Here is a 21,538-nt window from a genome sequence, read left to right as displayed (position 1 = left end):
CCTGAGAGGGTACCAGAATGGGGTGAGAGGCAGAGAGCCACAGACGAGGGACAGGACACCGTGGACCACAGACAAACCAGCAACAGGCAGGAGAACACACAGGGCTTAAATACACACACCAGTAATCAGGGGATGAGAGACAGGAGGGCAACACGGCTGGGAGGAATCAGAGCTGAAGGGACAGGGGAAATGTAAACTGAACACACTCACATCAGACAGAGACCTTCACAATAAAGCAGGAAACTCAAACATGGGGAACCAAACAAGACACAGAACTAAACAGACAGCTTCACAAACAGACGGGGTGACACCATAGACAGACAGAGACACAGACGCAGACTCAAAGGCAGACTGAATATAACACATAGAACTCAAACAATAATAATCATCATAATGAACTAGAAAATGATAACAAACTAAAAGCGCTGGGTCAACGACCCAGGACCATGACATCAAAGTTGTTACAGTTTTTTTTCTTGGTGAAACTATCCATGTGCGAAACACTAGAGGAAAAAATGCATGCTAATCAATATAATTAAAATATCAACAAGGGAAACTGTGAATGCTTGTATCAAATTCTGAGTCAGTTCATAAAGTTGTAGTTGTGTTATATCATTTCTTGAATTAATAATATAGATATAGGACCAGAAGATCGAATACAAACTCAACAGATCACCAAAGTCAGTAGGGTTCATCCTCTGGGGATCACAATTTTTTTTTTTTTTTTTTTTTTTTTTTAATTGACCATCCCAGCCTTGCCATAATGGTCCATTTGATTCACCTTTTATTGTTTATTTTATTTTCACTTACTGAATACGGGACAGACTTGACTGGGGGAAAGAAGGGGAGAAAGAAAGAGGGAAAGAGAAACAGCTGAGAAGAGGGACGGGGGAGAAGGGCAAAAACCAAAAACCAACAGAATGAGCAGAAAAAGAAAAAAAAGAAGAAAAAAAGAAAAAAAATGCATATATCAATCACCTGGGTCACCTGCTGAGAAAGAAAAAAGAAAACAAGCAGAAGAGAACAAGAGTAATAGAATAAACAGCATCACAATGATATATGGGAATATGACAGTAAATACTAAATATTAAACATTATTGTGCAGCACATAAGATCAACAGAACACAGTGTGCTTTGAGGTAGGAGCCAAAAAGGGTGTAGTTTGTGGGTGTGATCACCCGTGTGTACACCTGTGAGCATGGACGCGCTTGTTTTTTGTTTTTTAAAAGGTTCCTTCATGTAATGATCTGCTAGAGGGTGTGGGGGGGCCACAGCCCCGTCCTCCAGGTCATGAAGCAGGTATGGAGGAGATCAAAACTCCAGACATCCAGAGGCCCCCAGAACACAAGAGACCAAGGAAGACCAACAGAGGGGCAGCTGCACCACTGTCCCAGAAAGAGCTGAGGAGAGTCCCAGATGAGGGCTCACTCAGCAGCTGCGGAGCAGAAGCCAGGGGGAGTTGCAGTGACGCGCCCGTGAGCTCCGCCGGCAGCCAGCCGTGCCTGAGTGACCGAGCCCCAGGCCGAGAGGCCGGGGGCACCCCACCTCCGAAGTGGCCCGAGCGAGTCCCAGGCTCCAGGCCCCGATAAGCGGCCGCCAAGGAGTGAGCCGGTGTGTAACTGGACGCCCATCCCCGGACACAAAGAACCACCAACACACCGACGTCTGAGGGAGTCCGCCACTGGCAGGGGAAGTGGTGGTAGGGGGAGATAGGCCTCCAAACCTTGGAGGGCCTGAGATGTCCCCAGAGAGGTGGCGCCTGACACCCAACCTGACATATAGACACAGAAATACAGGCACACACATATACAAACATCCATTCCCACCCTCATGCTCTCATATGCACTTACTCCACACTCAACCAACGTGGAGACAGACATAAAGAGACGCTGTACACACGATCACACTCCCCAAGCGTACTCTACAAACCGGGTCTAGGTACCCTTGCCCCTGGAGGGGGGAACTGCACCCAGACCCAGGTGGTGTTACCCTTTTCCCTGCGGTGGGGAGAGGCAGACCGCCCCAACTCCGCAGCAGCAGGGAGGCCCCACACTCCAGACCGCAGTCGAACGGCCAACTCCTCCTCCTAGTCCTAGCCCCCCTGCTCCAGCAGGTCGCAGAGAATGGGGGTGAGAGAAGACTCCAAACCTCCCTCCACCCGCTCATTGTAGTGTTGATGCATGTGTGTTCTAAGGTGCATTTAAAACCCAGGAGGGCATGGAGCTACCTGCCAGAGAGCAGCAGGTAAGCGCATGGTCCCTCCTGCTGGCCCTCAATGACTACGTGTATTTAACATTGAGAGGTGGGCAACGACGCCAGGGGTGAGGTGTACACCCTGATGGTACTTTGGATTCCGTGTATCGTGCCCACCCCCAAGATCCTATATGTATGTGTAATGAGAGTGTGAGTAATGTGAATGTCTAAGTTGTGGGATAAAATTGAGGCAGGGGCAGCCAGAAGGGGACGGGGGGGGGGGGGGGGGGGGGGTGGCCTCCTCTGCACCCTGGTGACATACCCCTACTCCAAGGTCCTGCATGTGTGGGTGGTTGTGATGGAGCGGGAAGAGGGAGGCAGCTGGAGATGGGGAGGGAAGGAAGGGAGGGGCAGGTGACCCCTCCCTGGGGCCAGCTCCCCCGCTGACCCCAGTAGGCACCCCCATACTCCGCGACCCGCCAGGGAAAGGGGGCCCAGGCCCATCCAGACCGGGGCCCCAGATCACAAATTTTAAAGGACCAGATTTCAAAGCACTGTATTTATTGATTTGTATAGATATCACAGTTTGCAATAAACAACCATCTCTGTGGAGGGATTTTGAGTTTTTTTTACTTTTTTGTTAACTAGGTAGGTCACTTGAAAACAGATTACTCAGGACTGAGATAAAATACGGCTTATGTGCAATGGAAGAACAAAACTGTTATTTTTCAAAAATAAGTTGTAAGTGTGATTGTAAATGACGAGGGTCATGAAAATGATTTGCTCTGAGTTTCTGCTGACTGTGTTTTCCACTGAAAATTTATATTCTGACTCAATGTCTTTGTGAAAATCAAAGAGATACAGCAGTACTTTCATTTGTGGTATTACCCAGATCCCCATCTGTTTGTGTACTCACAGCCAGTATTCGTAGTAACAAGGGTATTTATCAACTCTACATTTTTAATAATCAATAGGCATGTAAGATACAAAGTAGGAATCAGACTTTCTCTTCATCAGTCAGCATTTCCTGTAATCTTAACTGTGAATCCTTCCTTGTACTCAAGCCTACTGTTGCAACAAGTTCCAACATTAATACAGTCTATTCTAAAGGTCACTCTTGGCAATTCCTGAATGACTAATCTATAGCTGCACCTCCACAGGGAATGCTGTAAAGTATGAGGTCACAAAACCCAGTGACAACTAAGATGCCCCCCCCCCCCCCCTTTCTTATTGTTTCTGTTGAGAAAAGTCTAACAAGAGCATTTAGGCAACCATAAATACCCGAGGGTGTTCCTATAGAAAAATTATAGAAAAAAATAATTCTATAATAGTTGGGATACTGTGTTAAATATAAATAAAGACATAATGTAATGATTTTCAAATCACAGAGCACATGTTAAACGTGGTGAAGTTCCTAGACATTTGGGAGAAAAAAAGATATGCTCTGACCTTTAGATGAAAACCTTCACATATAGAGGAACACTGAAGACATCATTTAACCAAAATATGTGGATTTACTGAGAAAATAGACGTTTTGAGCCATTTTGCATCTCTAGATGCTGCTGGTTATGAAAGACATTTCACTAGTGTAATTTTGGTCATGTTTCATTTTGTTCCTGATCTTCTCCTTGATGAAACTTTTTTATTGGATATTGACTAATATCAAAACAACTTTCCCTGCAGCATCGGGTAAACTGACGTCAGTACCTGTTGCTTGTAGGCACAAATAGATGAAACCGCCTCAGTGAGTCAAAACAAAAGCGTCACACTGACTGGTGCTGAAAGTGCAGGTTATTGCTGAGGCATCATCAGTATCATCAGCTCAGGAGGAAATCCCTGCACCTTTGCAACTGGCTCCTCTAAAACTGACGTGATGGAGAACCTCTCCAGGCCTTTTTAAACAAGCTGGAAACTTAAAGCGTTAGTGTCAAGTGGGGTCTTCACATACACAATGAATTAAAGAGAAATTCCAAAAGAGTGAAAGTGAACACGAGGAATGCATTTTATGTGTTTCAGGAGCAGCAGTGTGTACATGTGCAAACCCTGTTTTTCATCTCTAGACTGGAAAATTTACTGAGTAACAGGCTAAAAATAGCCAGTATAGACACCACAGTCCATCATGCAGCAATGCAGCCAGTCATGTCGTTTATGTAATCTGTGGTATCAAGTGTGCATAAAGACTTTTGTCTTTAGCCATTGAGACAGGGCCTCCTCCCGGGTAGTGTAACGCCCTGGGTGGGGAAAAGTGCAAACCAAATGAACAAAAGTCCTTCTCAACCTTTAATGTAACACATGATTAATTTAAGTCTTTAACAGCATTGTGTTAATTTAGTTATGCTGTGATGGTTATTGTAGTTATTTGGCTTTTAAACTCTGACTGCTGTAGCTGTATTTTGGTTAGTAACAGTGTCAACCCTCTCTCCAGTAACTATGGATTACAGTGCAGAATTTAACATTTTGTTTTACTGCATTTTTCTATTTTTCTCTTTGCTGCACATGAAAGAAAACAGTGGCTGGAGAAGCTTTATTCTTTACAGGATCATATTTTATGATTTACATTAACAAATCATAATTGTTCATTACAGTAAATCAGAATCAGAATCAGAATACTTTATTGATCCCTGGGGGAAATTATTTTTTAAATAAGCTTTAAATAACAGATTAGCACTGGGAACTCTATGTGCTAGTATTTTATTATAATTTGTAGTGATTTGCTCATTTAAGTTTATGTTGTGCAATCAACAAATATAAAATCACATTAAAATGTTCATCAAAAGGAAAGATACTGTCATAGTGACAATAATGCTATCATAGTAGCAAAATATCTATAGAAGGAACGGGTGACTGATATGAAACTAGTGTTTGTCATTGTATATCAGTATACTAGTATACTAGACTACAGGTAACTGTGGAAGAGAAGCAAAGTAGTATATTTGTATGTACAAATGTACGATGGCTTGTTTAACATATAGGAGCTATCAGCTGCATGTCATACGGCTTCCAAACTATGAAGAAAAAAAGCAAAGCTTTGAAAGCACCGTGTTATCAAAATTGCACATTTATTGCTACAGAACGGTCGTGAACATGAGCCTCATTGAATCATTATAAGATGAGAACCAGCAGGCAGGACTGTCAGGCTTGCATGAAGGAGAATAAAACCCTCAGCACAGACATCAAAACCTATTCCCCAATATTTCCACTGATCTGGAATAACAACAACATGCACAGCAAGTGTAACAACATCAAGAGCAAATAAGCAGACAAGAAAAGATGAAGGAAACACCAGAAAGTGCAATCAAAGACAGACTCTTACCTCTTGCATTTCTTTGTCTTGCAGGAAGGAACGTGACTGCTGTGTTTTTATGTTTTTTAAATTTTTGTTTCTTGCTGTGAAAGGCGATATCTCACCGTTGTCACTAACGTCAAATGTTCAAAAAAAAGAAACCTATTTCAGTAAAACCTTCCTTACACTTGAATGGATGATGTAAACTTTTTCAATAATTGGCTTGAGAACATTTACTTTTCACTTTTTTAGGTATAAAAGATTTGCCCCTCCAGAAATATATTCCAATTTATAAATAATTTAGCTTAAAGTTTACCTCTATTACAGGATGTGCTTCATCTGCTTGAGAGAAAAAGAGAAAAGATGCTGTGAAAAAAGCCCAAGCACTGGCAAAAGGGCAATTATGCTTTATGAATTTAGTTTATCTTCTCTGCCTCGTCACTGAAGTACAGCAAGAAAAAACATACGTTTACTTGTAAGTTTACTTTACTTATTGTAATACTGAAAAACATGATCTACTGAGTGAGAAGGTGAATGTGAAACATTGTATGTGCTTGTTTGTACTGCTGAAAACTACAAAGCAAAGCATACTGTGTGTCACATAAACAGTTCCATGATATTTATAATATATGTTCCATGATACATTAAATCTGTGTTTTGGGTCCAAAAAGTATATCTTGGTTTCAGACCCTTAAATTATTCCTTAGATTTCACCCAGGCCGAAATACAAGACCGTGACTGCATCGGAACCTCAGCTTGAAAGGGAAAATTTGTTGGCCAGTGGTTGCTGACAGGCTCACTTGTGGTTGCTTTGGTCACTAGCAGATTGCCACGGTCACCTTTAGTTTGCTTTGAAAAGGCTGACTAGCCTGTACACACTTGGCAACTGCTCACCGAGTGGTAGAGACACAACCTGTAAACAGATAATGTTTATAGAAAAGTTTGAAATAAGGGTTCACCTTTTGAAAGATGTTGGTTGTAATAATAATAATGGCTTGGATTTATATAGCGCTTTCCAAGGCACCCAAAGCGCTTTACAATGCCACTATTCATTCACACACTGGTGGAGGCAGCTACAGTTGTAGCTACAGCTGCCCTGGGGCAGACTGACAGAAGCGAGGCTGCCATATCGCGCCATCGGCCCCTCTGGCCAACACCAGTAGGCGGTAGGGTAAAGTGTCTTGCCCAAGGACACAACAACCAGGACAGAGAGCCCGGGGATCGAACCGGCGACCTTCTGGTTACAGATGTGCTTGGTGGAGAATTGCAAATATAAGTGTGGTCTGAGTTCACTCCAAGCTCTTTCTAAATGCATATTTCACCCAAATAAACATTTCTCCACATGCCTGGTGGTAAATATATGGCACTATCTGACACCCAGATATAATGTTCATTATGTCTTCAGCATTGGGTTGTGTTGTGTTTATTAGGCAGGTGTAGCAATAGGAATGTTAAATTAGGACATTGTGGTTTCCGCAGTAGTTAGCATTAAGAGCTGTTTGTTGACCTGCAGCTACTGCTTGTATCCAGCTTGTCAAAAGTCCTGTCCGTTTAGTGAGGTCATCAGGTTTCAGCAAGGTCATGACTGCTATCAGCAAACACTGGCTGACTCAGCTGTAATTGTAACCAGATAGCTAGCTAACTTTAAAATGGTAGAAGGTGTAAGTTTTGATGGTGCTACTCTATTCTTTATGCTAAGCTAGGTTAAAAGGTTTTTCTGTAGCCAAAACTCCGTAGGTATGAATAATTTTAACACTACACAGTTACTTTATTTCAGAGGGTAACTTCCATACATTAAAACCCCCAAAATGTAATTTGAGTGTCTATGAATTAAAAGATGTTTAAAGCTGTAGTTCATTATTCACGGTAACAAATGCACTGGATTGCTTTTTTTAGGTTGCAGGACACACTCAGCATCCTGGCACATAAGCAAATAGGTCATTTTGTACCATAAACCTTATCGAATACAACTTGAGGACAGCTGTGTTCAACAAAAGTAACTTGTGACATACGAAAAAGCTTTGAGTGATGACTGCTGGAGATAAATAATCAGACTGTTTCCAAATTAGTTCTGCAACATTTTACTCTTATGGAAAAAAAGATGATGACACTATGACATCAAAATGATCATACATTTAGGGGTTTTTAGAATTATTGATTGTACATTGTACAAAGAGCTAACTTATTGTACAAATACAATAACTATCATACACCTGGTAACACTTTGGATGCACAAGGATAAAACCGATAACCATCTTCTTACTGGATGTGTGTGAAAATGTGTGCTAGGAATGGTTAGTTGGCACTTAACATCAGTGATTTCAACTATGAGCAAATAATCTGGAATTGACAGAAATCTTTTGATTTTCTTCTCATAGCACTGAACACTAAACTATCGCTGTCTGAAACAGATTTACTTCAGATTGTCTCAGAAATTAGAAAATCTCTTGGCTGTGCGCTCTTTTTCTTCATATAGGCCCTATTGAAATGTGAAATAACCTTTATGTGCCTTCATCAGCACAACACAACCAGCTAAAATACTAGTGTGGTTTTAGTAAGACAACTGCACTGATTTATGTATATGAAACTGATAAGACAGCATAAAGAAATTATCATAAATATTGTGAGGAATTATAAACATACTCTTTCTGGCAGTGGAAAAACTGATTGTTCATTTGCTATTTTCATTTATGATAAGTTATGCAGGAAGTTGTCTGGAAAAATGTTGAGTATATTTTTTTAAAATTCTTTTGAAACTGCTTTTTTCTATGATATAAATATACCAAAGTTATTGTGCTACTGATCTTGGCAAGTGCTCATCTGTGGAATATACCCAAATGCTCGCTTAGCCTTAGAGTTGTGAGAAAATAGAAAAAAGTTTCCTGGAAAAACAAAGGACAGGAGTGGCCATTTTGAATTCAACTCATTATTGCAGTAAAACTGGTACAGAGTAACAGATTACAAAGCTCATGGCACAGTCACTGAAAAAGAAATGAGGTGTGTATGTACAACAAGGAGGAAAAAGAAACAAAAATGTTAACATTTTGGCTAATAAGAACACCAGGGGTAACAAAAAATGAAGGTACTGTAATTCTGGAGATGACTTGATTATACAACAAAGAGAAAATATGAAATGAAGCATCGCAAAAATAACATTACTTAAAAAATACATGTAGCACTTGCACTGACAGATTCAATCCTTGTGTTTAACCTAGGTCCAAATCTGAGTAGCTTTTCCTGCTGACAAAAAGCTCAATTTCAATGGCAAACACTAGAAACAAATGACTGAAACTGCCTTGCACATCATCTGAGTTCTTTTTGGGGAAATAGCTGATACAATTATTTGCTGATGACCTGCTTCTTTATATTAGGCCTCAGTCACACTGGCCTCAAAGTCCGGTTGGCAACCTGGCAACCTCTGGTCAATAAGCAAAGTGGTTGCTGACAGCTGTTAATTACAATTGATCGCAAAGAGGGCGCTGTACAAAAAAAACTCCTTATGATTGCTTCAGTCGCCACAGTGCCTTGACTCAACTGTTGTTGTGATTTGGTGCAATATAAATAAAATTCAACTGACCTGAATAGATTGTCATGGTTGTCTGCAATTTGCATGGATGATGTGAACAAATCATAGTGAAACTTGCAAAAGTTATGCTTAACCTCTGCAGCCAACATTATGTTTCCAAAATGCTCAACTTTGACTATAAATTCACATAGCTGTTGTTTGCATTGCACTTTCCACAGTTTTACTACCATTGGGCAAGTAGCTGGTGAGTCCACATCGTGGATCATGTAAACTACAACTATCACTGTAATCTGCTAGCAACCAACGCAACTACAAGGTTTTCAGTGCAACACCATAAAGCTCTTTGCAACCAGTTTTCCCTAGCAAATGCAAGAACTCTTGAGCAACCACTCTCAACTGGTTGGGGAATACACATTTTTTCTTAGTGATCTGTGGTTGCCAGGGAATTGCCAGCCAGTCTTTAGCCCCGTGTAACCGGAGCTTTAGCAAAGCTCCAATCTCTAAACAAAATGTTCCCGTTAATCTTGAATCAGGTGTTGAGGATCTTTTTTTTTCCATCCACATTTATATGCCATCATAAGGAAAATAAATGCACAGCAGTCAGAGCTGGCTCGCAACCTGGCGACAAAATCAGTGCATTTGTAAACACTCTTTGGGTACCTCAGTCAAGATTTCATCATCGCTTGTTTCAGATTTTCAATTCTTTTGTTATTGCAAAAATTAGAATTTTTATTTTTTAAGAAATTTTTAAAAAATTCCTTAAATCGCGCAAAATAAATGACTAACGTTGGCTCTAATACAAGTGATGCTTGGTGCAAGCGGAGACGACAGTTTGAGTTACACTTGTTGCCAACCAAAACCACAAACAGTACAGAGCACCACTGATCGAAACAAAAACTTGGCACCTGGCTACTGTAACCGGACGAATACGACCGCACTGAAAAGTCAAAACAAGTTCATCATCATGATCATCGTGTCTCACTGGCAAATCTTCACCCCACAGAAAATGATGGCTGATGGCTATTTACACACATCTCTGCGAAAAAATACAATTAAAAATGTAATGTCATGAGGCATGGAGAATTAATGTCATATCCCTTTCATGATTTCTGATTCCTCCCTCTAACCCTCAAAAATGCCCCCCACAGATATAAACATAATATTGAAAAATAATAAAAAAAAACTGATTTCTGAACTTTTGACCTCACTACATTTTCAATGTGACACATTTTTTCAACACACACTGAATTTTACTTTTTCATCTTTTAACAAAAGAAAAAAACCAATACAACATATTTCTAAAACACAAAATAACAACAGTCTACATGTAAAAATATAACTTTTACATACACAATTTCAAAATAATGGTAAAGTTTGCCATTTTGTTGCATACAATTTACAAATGTCTGTGTGTTGTTGTTGCCTTGGATAGATAGCAGTGAATGGAGCTGATGGAACTCCGGTCCCATTTTGTCCTGCGCAGGGTGCCGTACTAGTCAGAGGGTGGCAACAACGGAGAATACAACGAAGTCAGTTGAAAATTTATAACACTGAGGGGCCTCGCCAACTTCCGCCAGTTCAGTCTTTGAGAAAAGAACTCCTTGCCAAGCAAACACTCCCTTTGCAACGGAAAATTAAAAAAATAACAGAAAACGGCACCCTCGTTATATATTGTATATATTTTTTGTACATTTATATATAGATTGATTTATTCAAATAGATTCTTTTCCAGTTTCCGTGCCTTCCTGTTGATTGGGTAGAATTTTAACCACGTCAAAATGACCACCGACAGTTAACAATGCTGCCAGATAGCGAATTGTGTTTTTTTGTGTTTGTCTTTTTTTTTGTTGTTTTTTACATTTTCTGTAATAGACATGTAAACCAGAACAGACAAAAAAAAGTAATAAGAGAAAAGATTCTTCTTATAAAAGAGAGCAAGAGAGAGAAAGAGAGAGGGAGGGGGAACAAAAAAGAAAATTAGTTTAACAACATACAACCACACACTTTGTACTGAAGACTACATTGGCTCATGGACAAGCCGATCAAATATTGATAAAAAGCTGATAAGCTATAATACAAGAAGAGACGCGTTGTTCACCATGGAAACAGGGTTGGGGCTCGGAACAGGAAAGTGGGGCTGGAGTTATAGAGGACTTTGGGGGATGGGGAGGACTGGGATGGGGGGTAGTCTTGCTAAATCAAGCATCTGTCCCATTGGCTTGAAGCCAGAACACGCTGTCTACTTACATATAAGCGTACAGTACATTAAATACAGTTTAGGTTTTTTTTTTTTTATCCAAAAAAATACTTTTTTTTTTTCCTTTTTAGCTTTTTTTAAATTCCCAGGTCTGGTAAAAAACCTGACTGCATAGAACCTAACGACTAAGAACAGGTTTCCCTAAGCTTGCATCCTATTAAAAGACCAGGTAAATGTCCTCCTCTGGCAACTCGAATGATATGAACTCTAAAAAGGCACATTGGTAGAAGTGTGAATGTTCAAATTGCATCTGTGGGACCGCTTAAGTGGGGCAAGAGGCTGGGAAGAGGGGCTATAGACTCTAGTTCAGGGCTCATAAGGCTAGGGTCAGCAGAGCACTGGGACTGGGGATTAAACATAGGCCTGGACTTAGAGGGGTTCAAACCGTGGTTCAAACTGGTGTGAAGGGGGACTTCCAGACTTGCACCACAATTCTTGCAGATATTCTCAGTAGCTTTGATTTATCTACTAATTCCAATTCTCACTTAGGTGGTCATAACCTTCGACATCAGGATTTTTCCTGTTCCTGTTCCTTTTCTCATCTACGACTATCAAATCAAGAAACATGGCATAGAACTGAACACACTTTGAGTACAGAGTAAAGTAACATATTATTGGTTGGACTTTCAAACTGGAATTAGCAGCAATTAGCTGCACTTAACAGGTTCATAGCTGTTAAGTGCAGCTAATTGTAGCTAATGCTAAAGACAAAACCGGTAAAACCTGAAACCTTCCTCATTCTGGTAGTTGCAGATATAAGCCAGAGTCGGCCCATATTTGTTTCTCTGGTGCAGAAGCACCAACTGTGCTGTGACAGAGTTGTTGTGTTGGAACATGACCAGGTGCTAAAACTGCTACTTCGGTGTGCAGTTTTCCCCGGTCCAGTCAGGGAATCTGGGTGGTCATTGTTTCAAACAGGCCTCCTGATCTAATCTAAAAGCTATTCAAAATGCTGGCAGTCATCAATGTAACACCAAGTCTGGCAAAACAGCTCAATTTTTCATTGTCATCCCCTCCTCCCTCCCCCAACCCCATCCACACTGTTTAAAAGATAGCATCCACAACTGAAGCACTGTCAAATGCATGCCAAACCAACAGGCTACCCCTAAACACCAATTGGAAGCACTAACGTCACAAGCCACAAAACCTCTGCTTTCCCTATCCGCCACATCAGCACTGCAAATAGTTTCTTAACGTCTTTATCCTTATAGGAAAAGGTAAGTTGTGAAAACTACTTTTGCCTATGGACGAAAGGTCAAAATGCACACAAGGCCACAGAGTTGTTCCCAGCCAGCAAGTGTCAATTGGAAAGTCCCCCCTACTCAAGCTCTCTGAATTTGGAGGCTGGGTTAGATATTTAGGGCTAAGATCAATCAGGAAATGAGGGAATCAAATGACTCAAACACGGGAATGGTTTCACAACTGCTGCTTGCACCCTTGAAAAGAATTATACACCCCTTGCCCTGATGACTGTTCCCTTACTTCCCCTGCAGCGTCATTAGTCATTGAAACCAGTGGATTCTCTGCTTTTCCTTTTCTCTCCCTCTAGCTTTTAATCCCCTTCATACCAACTCTCAGAGTTCAGGCCTTCAGGGAATGTGCTAATCATGGAATAGAATTCACTCCAGTGATCAGGCCAGCTCTAAACCACTTCGTCAATTGAAAAATCTTTCCTGTCATCTGTCCGTCCCCTCAACCATCTGTTCAGCAATCCTTAGATTTCAGTAACAGTCTGGATTCCACTCTCAAACTTTGTCATTGGATAGCTGACAAAAGACTGATTCAGAATGTTTGCTCTACAGCTCTTTCTGTAAATTGAACCCACAACAACAATCTAAAACGAGGATGCCATGAAAGCCTTTCCTTCCTGCCACATTTAACAGTACAGTTTTCCTATTTCTGCATCATTTTGCTTTTCTGTCTATCCATTGTAATTCGTCAATATTCCCCAGTCCCTCTGGAGTCACTCGCTGATTGACTGATTCAGTGATTGATCCCCTTAAGAACTCTCTTCCTCCCAGTAGATACACACGGGTCATTTGGGTATAAATATCCTGGCTTTTGGATTTGTGTTCACACAATAACTTTACACGAGTTTACAGTCTCCAAAAACTCAATGTGTGCACCAGCAAGGAGCACTAATGTTCAGGTTCTTTTACACTGACAATGCAAATGTTTGCACTTTGTAAGGGAATGCATTAGAAAGGGAAGAAGTCGTAACTTCTTGTTGGCCCTGCTTCTTTCTAGATGCCTCTGATAGTCAAGCATTGGCAAAAGTTTTCATTCAAATCAGTCAGCAATTCAAGCACCTCTGAAAAGCTGCATGATTGCAACACATTTGGTGCCCTAATGTTTTCTTCATTTTGATTTATAGTTGGAAATTTGCTTACTGTTTGTGTCTGAGTATGCAGCCTGTGTTCATTTCTTAGTTTTGTTTCCTTTGTTTCTCCGTGTGTATCTATCTGACTGGTTTGCATCCAAGAGGAGATCAGGCACAGCTTCATCCACAGTGTGGCGTTAGATTGCCATTCAGTCAGAGATGCGCTGGAGCTGCATTCAACAACAGCTGCGCAATGTTGCTTTTGTTACAAAAAATCTCTTTAAACACTTTGTGATATGTTTTGTGTCATTCTGAACATCCCTCCCCAACCCCTTCCCTCCTCACTGCCCGCGTGCAGTATAAATTTTTTATTATTTTTTCCTTTTCTCATATATATATATATATATAATTATATATATATATATATACTATATATATTTATATAGAACCCTTTTGTTCTTTAAAACTGGGAATGCTGATAAAACATGTAGCACAAGAAGAAGTTTCTTCGATGGTGTGATTCCAAAGACTTGTCCATTGCTGTCACTTTGTGTCAAAAGCTGCCGCTTCATAGCAGCCATGTCACAGCGGCATTTTTTAGGTCTCCGCAAAGAAGCATTCAGTTCACTTCAGCTGGAGATGCAAAGTGACGAAAGCAACTAACGTGACTCTGCAGTTTGTGTTCTTGATAGAAGAAGGAGACGATGACAAAGAGGAGGGTCAGAGACGACAGACGAGAGGAGAGAAAAAGGCTGATCTGATTGGTCAGGTTAGGGTTCCAGAGAAACTGATTGGTCAGGCTGAAGCAACAACAGTTTTGATTGATTGCCAGGTTGTCATGGAAATGCCTTCAGAGGAAGTGGTCACTCATCATCTTGATGAACTCTGGCACCTTGGACCTGGAGAGACAATGAAGGAAAAAACAGACAAATAAGCCGATACTGATATCGGAAAGACCAGAGAATACTACTTTTAGTAAAAGTACATATTTTGATGATTATGACTAATATGATTCATTCTGAACCACCTAGAAATTTTTATTCCCAGGATGTCAAATATTGCAGTTTTGTCAAAGCTGCTGCAACCTTAAAGCTATGAATCAGGTGCAAGTACCGTGATTCAACAAACTGATGGTACTAGTGAGACTGGGATGACTTCCAACACATACTGTGTGTTATTAAATGGTAAATGACTTGTATTTGTATAGCGCTTAACTTAATCCCTAAGGACCCCAAAGCGCTTTACACTACATTCAGTCATTCACACACTGGTGATGCCAAGCTACATTGTAGCCACAGCTGCCCCGGGGCACTTCTGACAGAGGCAAGGCTGCCGGACACTGGCGCCACCGGGTCCTCTGACCACCACCAGTAGGCAACGTGTGAAGTGTCTTGCCCAAGGACACAACGACTGAGACTGTCCGAGCCAGGGCTCAAACCGGCAACCTTCATTAAAAGACGAACTGCCAACTCTTGAGCCACGATAGCCACGTGGCATTAAGCCCAATGGCAAAGTGCAGTCTTTCAGTACGAAGGGTTAATGCTCTAACCAGGTAATTTTGGTATCTACTAAGAAGTAAGCGAAAGTAAAAAGCAGTTCAAACGGAAATGAATGTGCATAAAATGTGAACTTTATCCTCCTGACTGAGAAATTTATCCACCTCCTATCAAACCTCCTACTGCAGACCTCTCAGATCACTCTTTTAAAGGCAACTGCCGCTTCAAGGCACAGGTGCTAATGGAAACAATGTGCATAATCTTGCAGTGGTAGCAATATTGGAGAGAACAGCAGTATTTGATTCTGTGGGAAAAGCTTTTTGCCAGATAGCTTTTGTGCATTTTTCCCTGAGCCTATCTGAATCTGAATGACAATAGCAAGTCCAATGTCCAAGGCTCTTAGTTATTGCCGAGCAGCAACAAATGTTTGAAAACTTACAGATGTCCCTCAAAGAGGGGAATTTTTATAGAATTCATTCACTGACTTCTGGATGTCAGAGTTTAATTAATAGAAACAAGTTTCCAGTTCATAAATACGTTATTATACATTTTCTTTACATAGTTTATTGGAAAGTTTACTGGGAATAAACAGAGGCCAAAGGAGCTCAACTCATAGTTAATGATCAGAAATGTAAAACAAGGAGGAAGTCAGAGTTTAATATATTCATGCAAGTATTCTTAGCCTACTATATTCAATGATAGATACTATACACTGACAATAATACACATAAATGTTTTGGTGCATCTGGTTCATCCCACTTAAAGTTACCAGAGTCATGATTGTGCTAAGAAGGTGAAGTGTATAAATAATTCAGTGAAGGTGTTATTTTATTTCCTTCACTGCAAATTCTTTGTAGAGAAACTGTGGTTTTGTCTTAGGTGACGCCTCCTCCTCATCAAACACCTTTACTACTTCAAGGCTACAGAACTTCAGTAAAGAAGCTCACTTACACATTAAAACATGCAAACACAAAAGCAATGTGACTGTACGACACAAGTCCAATTCAAAAACAGTGACAAACACACAATCACACATTAAAAATCGCACTTACTGCCAATCTGTTGTTAATGTGTACCCAGACCAGACAGAAACTCTCTCATGTGCTTGGCTTCTGTTTTTAGTCAGCCTAAATATGCTCTGTTCTTCAAATTCAGTCAAATAATGGGAGATTTGATTCACATGCTGTCTGTGTAAGTTGTAACCTTTTAAACAACAATTCTGCTTTTTGCCATCTGAAAATTAATAATATAAAAACCAAAATATAAAAAATATGTGAGTGCAGTTCAGGAACCAATTTATTTCAATCTCAGGCTCATTGTTTTGTTTTTAAATTCAAGCTCATAAAATCGAGTGATTAAATCGATGATTCAGTGTGGACATATTAGATTTTACAGCTTTTATTCTGGGAAACCAGCAGATCCCATTAAAACTAATGTTATATTTCTAGTTGTGGTGTGAGGACAAAGAGATTTCTCATGTTGTATCGTAATGCTTGAAATAGTTAAAAAGTACACAGACAGCACATGAAGGAATGGCAGGCATGTGATGAACAAATTATAACTTGCCATGCGTGGAGACAGCCCTAAAAACAGAAACTTCCAATTTATTAACTAAAAGCCAAAACACAAAAATTGCCTTCACACTACTTTATCGTCGCTGCATGCATGTTTTTTCTGCTTGTGATTTGTGATGAGATTCTTTCAATTATATTTTTGCACTGTTTTTTTGAATGACTGATTCTCTGGTTTGAGTTAAAGGTACAACAGCAGATTAGTTTATAAGTGAAATCTTCTGACCATTCAGGGGGGAGGAGATGTTGCTGCGTTTTACATTTGTCCCATGGGGTTCGGCCCATCACCCATGGCGGCGGCGGAGTGGTGCGCTGCGGCCAGTGAGAGGGGAGTCCCGTCTGATGTCACGGTGACCTTCTCCTCCTCGCGGCGCTTCAGACAGGCTGCCTTTGGGTTCAGGTTTCGCTCTGGACAGAAGGAGACAGAGAATGGTTTTCAGGTGTTTTCTCTTATCTCCGTTACTCAGTGAGGTTTCTCCTTCAGCTGGATTCATCGATCCCCACAGACTGATGGCAAGAACCCAAAACTATGGTCTAGAAGAACACAATCAACAGGTGCTACTACTGCCCTCTCCTGGAGACCCTGGGACACTACATTTATATGTGTTATCACCTAAACCTGCAAGGTTTAAAGTCAGAATCAAATCGTGCTTTTATCTGACGGAAACATGTGGATATCTCAGGGATTTTCTTTTAGAAACCTTATATTTGTAACTGGGATATGGTTGAAGCCTAATTCAATCATGGTAAACTGCTTAAAACATGTTTCTTTTGCCTTTTTTTTTTAAACCAAGAAGTAACACAGTTCTCTCAGACACAGGCATTTTCAAGCATGTTTTCAGTTGTTTCTTTCCAAAAAGGCCTCTAGTTAGTTAGTAGTTTTTCATGCTATTTGTTGTGAATAAGACATATATATGAAAGCAGTTATATCTTTTAAGAAGAGGGTTCAAGGTCACTGACAGTTTTATTTGTTTATTTTCAGGTTGTGTGACAGGAATAAATGAAAACTTCTTATCTGCTTTATACAAATTAAATTACAGTCAATGAGACCATAAACTCATCAGGAAAGTCATTACTGAGATCACAGAGCAAGCGAGCTGAAGGCAGGTTTTCTAATACACTTTAACACGGGTTTAAATGACTTCCTCATTGGCTTCACTTTTCAGACCTGGAAGTTATATCCATATTTTATTACCACTCTATTTCCTAAAATACATACAAGGCAAATGTACGTGCTGTAATGCAGTGCTTCACTTGAAACCAACCTCGGACTTGTTGTTCCAGACTGAGGATGACAGCCACGGCCTGGTGCAGGATCAGCAACTTTGTCTGAGGTTTGTCGCTCTTCAGGTGCAGCTGGACCATCCTGCCCAGCTCCTTGAACGCCTCGTTGATGTCGCGGACACGAAGACGCTCCCGTGCGTTGTTGGCCATCCTTCGCTCCCTCTCTCTCTCCATCTTCTGCTCTGGAGTCAGGTCCTCATCGTCATTGTTGCTACAGAGACCAACGATGAAGACAAGGACGAGAAATGGAAGAAGAAGCAGGGGATGAAGGTGGGAGAAGAGGAGAGCGAGAAGGAGGATTTGAAGATGAAGGTGGTGTTTGCATACCTGTCTCGTTTTAATACAAACCTACAGTGCTGCAGGTTTGCAGAAGCAAGGTTACAACAACAGCAGGGTTTGGGAACAGACACCATGCTGGGCTGCATTCTGGCAGTTTCAAGGGCTACTCTGTTTTTTATTTACTTTGTCACATATTCTCTGCTTGATGTGGGGTCACATCAAGAAGCAGTTTGAAGATAATTCTTGAAATAAAAACAGAAAAAAAATTGCTGACATGGAACTCTGTTTACTTTGCTTGCCCTCTTAAATCCACTAGGTAAATCAAATTCAAATTTTATTTGTCACGTACACAGTCGTACACAGTCATACACAGTACGATATGCAGTGAAATGCTTAGACATAAAAAGACATAAAAACATAAAAAGCTAATAATAGTGGCTCACTGCATCACAGTAATAACAGAAATCAATCTGATGCAGTGCTGGTGGGAGAGACTTTCTTCAGCAGCATGCACACAGACTGCTGTTTGCACAGCAGCACTAACTTGATTAACTCTCCCACTCAGCACTGGGATCATCTGGTCATGCTACTTCCGTATCACTTTTGGTAACTCATCAGAAGGTATTTGTGTTTTAAAGCACACATTGTATATACAGCACCTCTTCAACAGAGTGACAATGAAGGCTCTTTTAGTCTTCAAGATGTTTTATGTATCTAAAATCAATCCAGAATAACTAGATACATAACATACAATGTATATATTATCAAAGCCTGGAATATTCCAGGCCTGGATATTTTCTAACTGGCTGTCACTAGCTAAGCTAGTTTATTTGGTGGTTAACAGTAAAACAAAACTGCCTTATTACTTGATCTCTGCAGTGGTTATGAGACTGACAAGTCTCCTAGCATCCTCGTGATTGTTTAAGCGTTCTTACCTTTGAAAAATATCTATAAGTCAGGTTTGTTAGGCTAGAAACAACTCGCATCTTAAATACAAACTGAATAAAGTTTGAGTTTCCCTTCAGGGACTGAAAAAGCAGGCAACACTGTACACGGGGAGTGACTCTGATGTGTCACAGCACAACAACAGGTAGACATGGGAAAATCTGTGGCTTAAACAGACGGTCAAATTTGAGAGTGTTTGGTATATAATGAAAACATCCACAAGGTGCTAGTCTCAATGAGCTGAGGAGACAGACACAGAGGTGTGGTTAGTAGGGGTGTCTGATAATCTTCTGGGGTGCAATAACAGTCAAAATAATAACAACTTTTACCACAGATTTTTTTAACTCTTGTGATCACGTGATTTGTTGTGCATATGGTTGCCTGGATACAAAGCTGGTGACTTCAACTTGGGGCTAAAGGGCGTTTTCACAAATCTCTGCCTTCTGCTTTCTGTCACTTTGAACCCTTTCAGGACACTGGGTCACTCACTGCTGTTAATCATGTGCCATGCTGCATTCTGCTGACAACATGAGAGTGAGCGAGTTTATAAGAAGATAATAAGAAAGAGTGCTTAGTTTATGTCGAGAAAGACAATCAGATATATATATCGTTTTTTTTAAGTAGGCAATCCGTGCAATTCCTCTGCAAAGATGCACCGAATAATCGGACTGCACAACCCTGCTGGTAGAAATTATATTTTTATGGTAGTTTGAGTTAGAAGCTATACAAATGTGTGCTTTCCTGCTGGATCACATGACAATATGTTCCCAAACCCTGTAAAAAAGCATCAGTTAAAAAAAAACAAGTATTATGTTCCTCATCTTCATCTTCAAAAACCTTCAGTATCATCAACCTCATAATTATCAACATGACCGCCACCATCATGTACAAATTTCTGGGTTTAGGATCCAAATGTTTCCGATTGAGTTGTCCTCCAGGTGAAAAGAAACCACAATAAACATCTTGTTTATCTTTGGAGGGCTGAAGGCTGCTCCACTGTATCCAGGACGGGAAAAAACAACAACACTTTCTATCGCTTCATATTTTGCTTGCTTAAGTGTTTACATCCATAATGAGTAGGTTTCACACCTTTAAAACATTAAGCTTTCTCGCCAACAGCAAGAATATCCATAAGTGTTTTCATTGCAGTTGATTTCCCGACCCTGACACAGCGAGACAACACTTCTTTGAGAATATTGACTGCTGGCTCTACTCTGGTGTGTGAGAAACAGTTAAAACCAGGCTCAAGACCATGGAGAGACTGACGGGATCAAACAGGAGCTGCATGTCCACCAGGAACCTCTGCTCCTCCCTCAACAGCGCCGTAACTTAACCAGCCGCTCAGTTAAAAAGGGAGATGCCAGGTGAACACGGACTCAAAGTCTCGTTGTTTACTGAAATATTTAGCTGCTTCTCAACACACTTGGTCACTTCATCAAAGTCCAGAGGCTGGTTCCCAAAACACTCAAAGCTTTAAGTCCTTCTCTGTGGTCCTTTTCCAAAAAGTGACAAAAATACTTTAAATTAAGTAAATATTTAGGGGAAGTCAATTATTTAAGGTAAAAAGATATAATAAAACACAAATAAGAATTCTTCACATTGATTTTTCATGTATCTAGCTAGTTTTTTCCACCTTGAAACCTGCTATTTGAGCATTTTATTACTTCTGCTTTATCCCATATTGGTCACATTGTGGTTTATAATTTCAGCATGCTCTATTTTTGTCTTGCTCTTTATCAATGACACAGGAACCAGAGAGGTCTCCGAGCGCTGAGGTGTTTTGGGAAAATGCGTGTCCCAGCCCAGCTGAGGGTTTTGATGGAAGCGAACGCCTAAGAGGTTGGCGGGGTTACCTAGATCTTGACCTCTCAATAGATTTGAGCTCCTTGCTGTCGGGGTCCTCTTTCTTGGTGTCCAGGGGCTTCGAGTCCTGCAGGAGGTTCTCGTCTCCTTCGTCCTCAGACTTGATCTCTGAGCTGACGGAGGAGGTGCTCTGGCCCTGAAGGCCTCCGGACAGAGCTGCAGGAGAAGAAATGAGAAGATGGGAGGGGTTAAATGGTGCAAACAGGTAAACGCATATGAGCCCGGTACACAGGTATACAGCTGGCAGAATAAATAAATGATTGGTTGCCAGAAAGAGCCAGAATGTGCCAGTTTGTGAAGGGAATAGTAAACTTTGATATATGAAATTATAATTTTAGGGGTAATCTCTTGCATGGAATAGCATTTCTTTGCTTGACAAGATTTTATTCATTTATTTATTTACAGCTCATTTTAGGATAATAATCTAAACCCACAGACGTTGATTCTTCCACCTTTTTTAAGTGTAAGTAAGTGTAAGGCTTGTTTTAATAACCAGCCATCTTCTTAACATACTTAACGTT

General features: G+C 40.6%; 1 protein-coding gene across 10 annotated transcripts in view; it reads right to left on the bottom strand.

Annotated features, from left to right (window-relative positions):
- Window positions 1-7,541: 7,541 nt before the first annotated feature.
- tcf4 (transcription factor 4) overlaps window positions 7,542-21,538 on the bottom strand; it is a 258,359-nt gene continuing 244,362 nt past the window's right edge. For 5 of the 10 annotated variants that reach the window (XM_076886279.1, XM_076886276.1, XM_012920787.4 and 2 more), the window contains 4 exons: window positions 21,008-21,173; window positions 17,912-18,141; window positions 16,907-17,054; window positions 7,542-14,478 (listed from right to left, as the gene is read on the bottom strand). In XM_076886279.1, coding sequence (XP_076742394.1) covers window positions 14,430-14,478; window positions 16,907-17,054; window positions 17,912-18,141; window positions 21,008-21,173 — 593 coding nt within the window. In that variant the 3' untranslated portion in view covers window positions 7,542-14,429. Of the gene's footprint in view, window positions 14,479-16,872; window positions 17,055-17,911; window positions 18,142-21,007; window positions 21,174-21,538 lie in introns of all 10 variants that reach the window. The other 5 variants (XM_076886280.1, XM_076886275.1, XM_012920845.5 and 2 more) reach the window with 3 other exon arrangements.

This window comes from Maylandia zebra, linkage group LG7 (genome assembly GCF_041146795.1).
Source record: "Maylandia zebra isolate NMK-2024a linkage group LG7, Mzebra_GT3a, whole genome shotgun sequence".
Lineage (NCBI taxonomy): Eukaryota > Metazoa > Chordata > Actinopteri > Cichliformes > Cichlidae > Maylandia > Maylandia zebra.
Note: the sequence above shows the minus strand (reverse complement) of the source record. Positions and strands in the feature narration are given on the sequence as shown.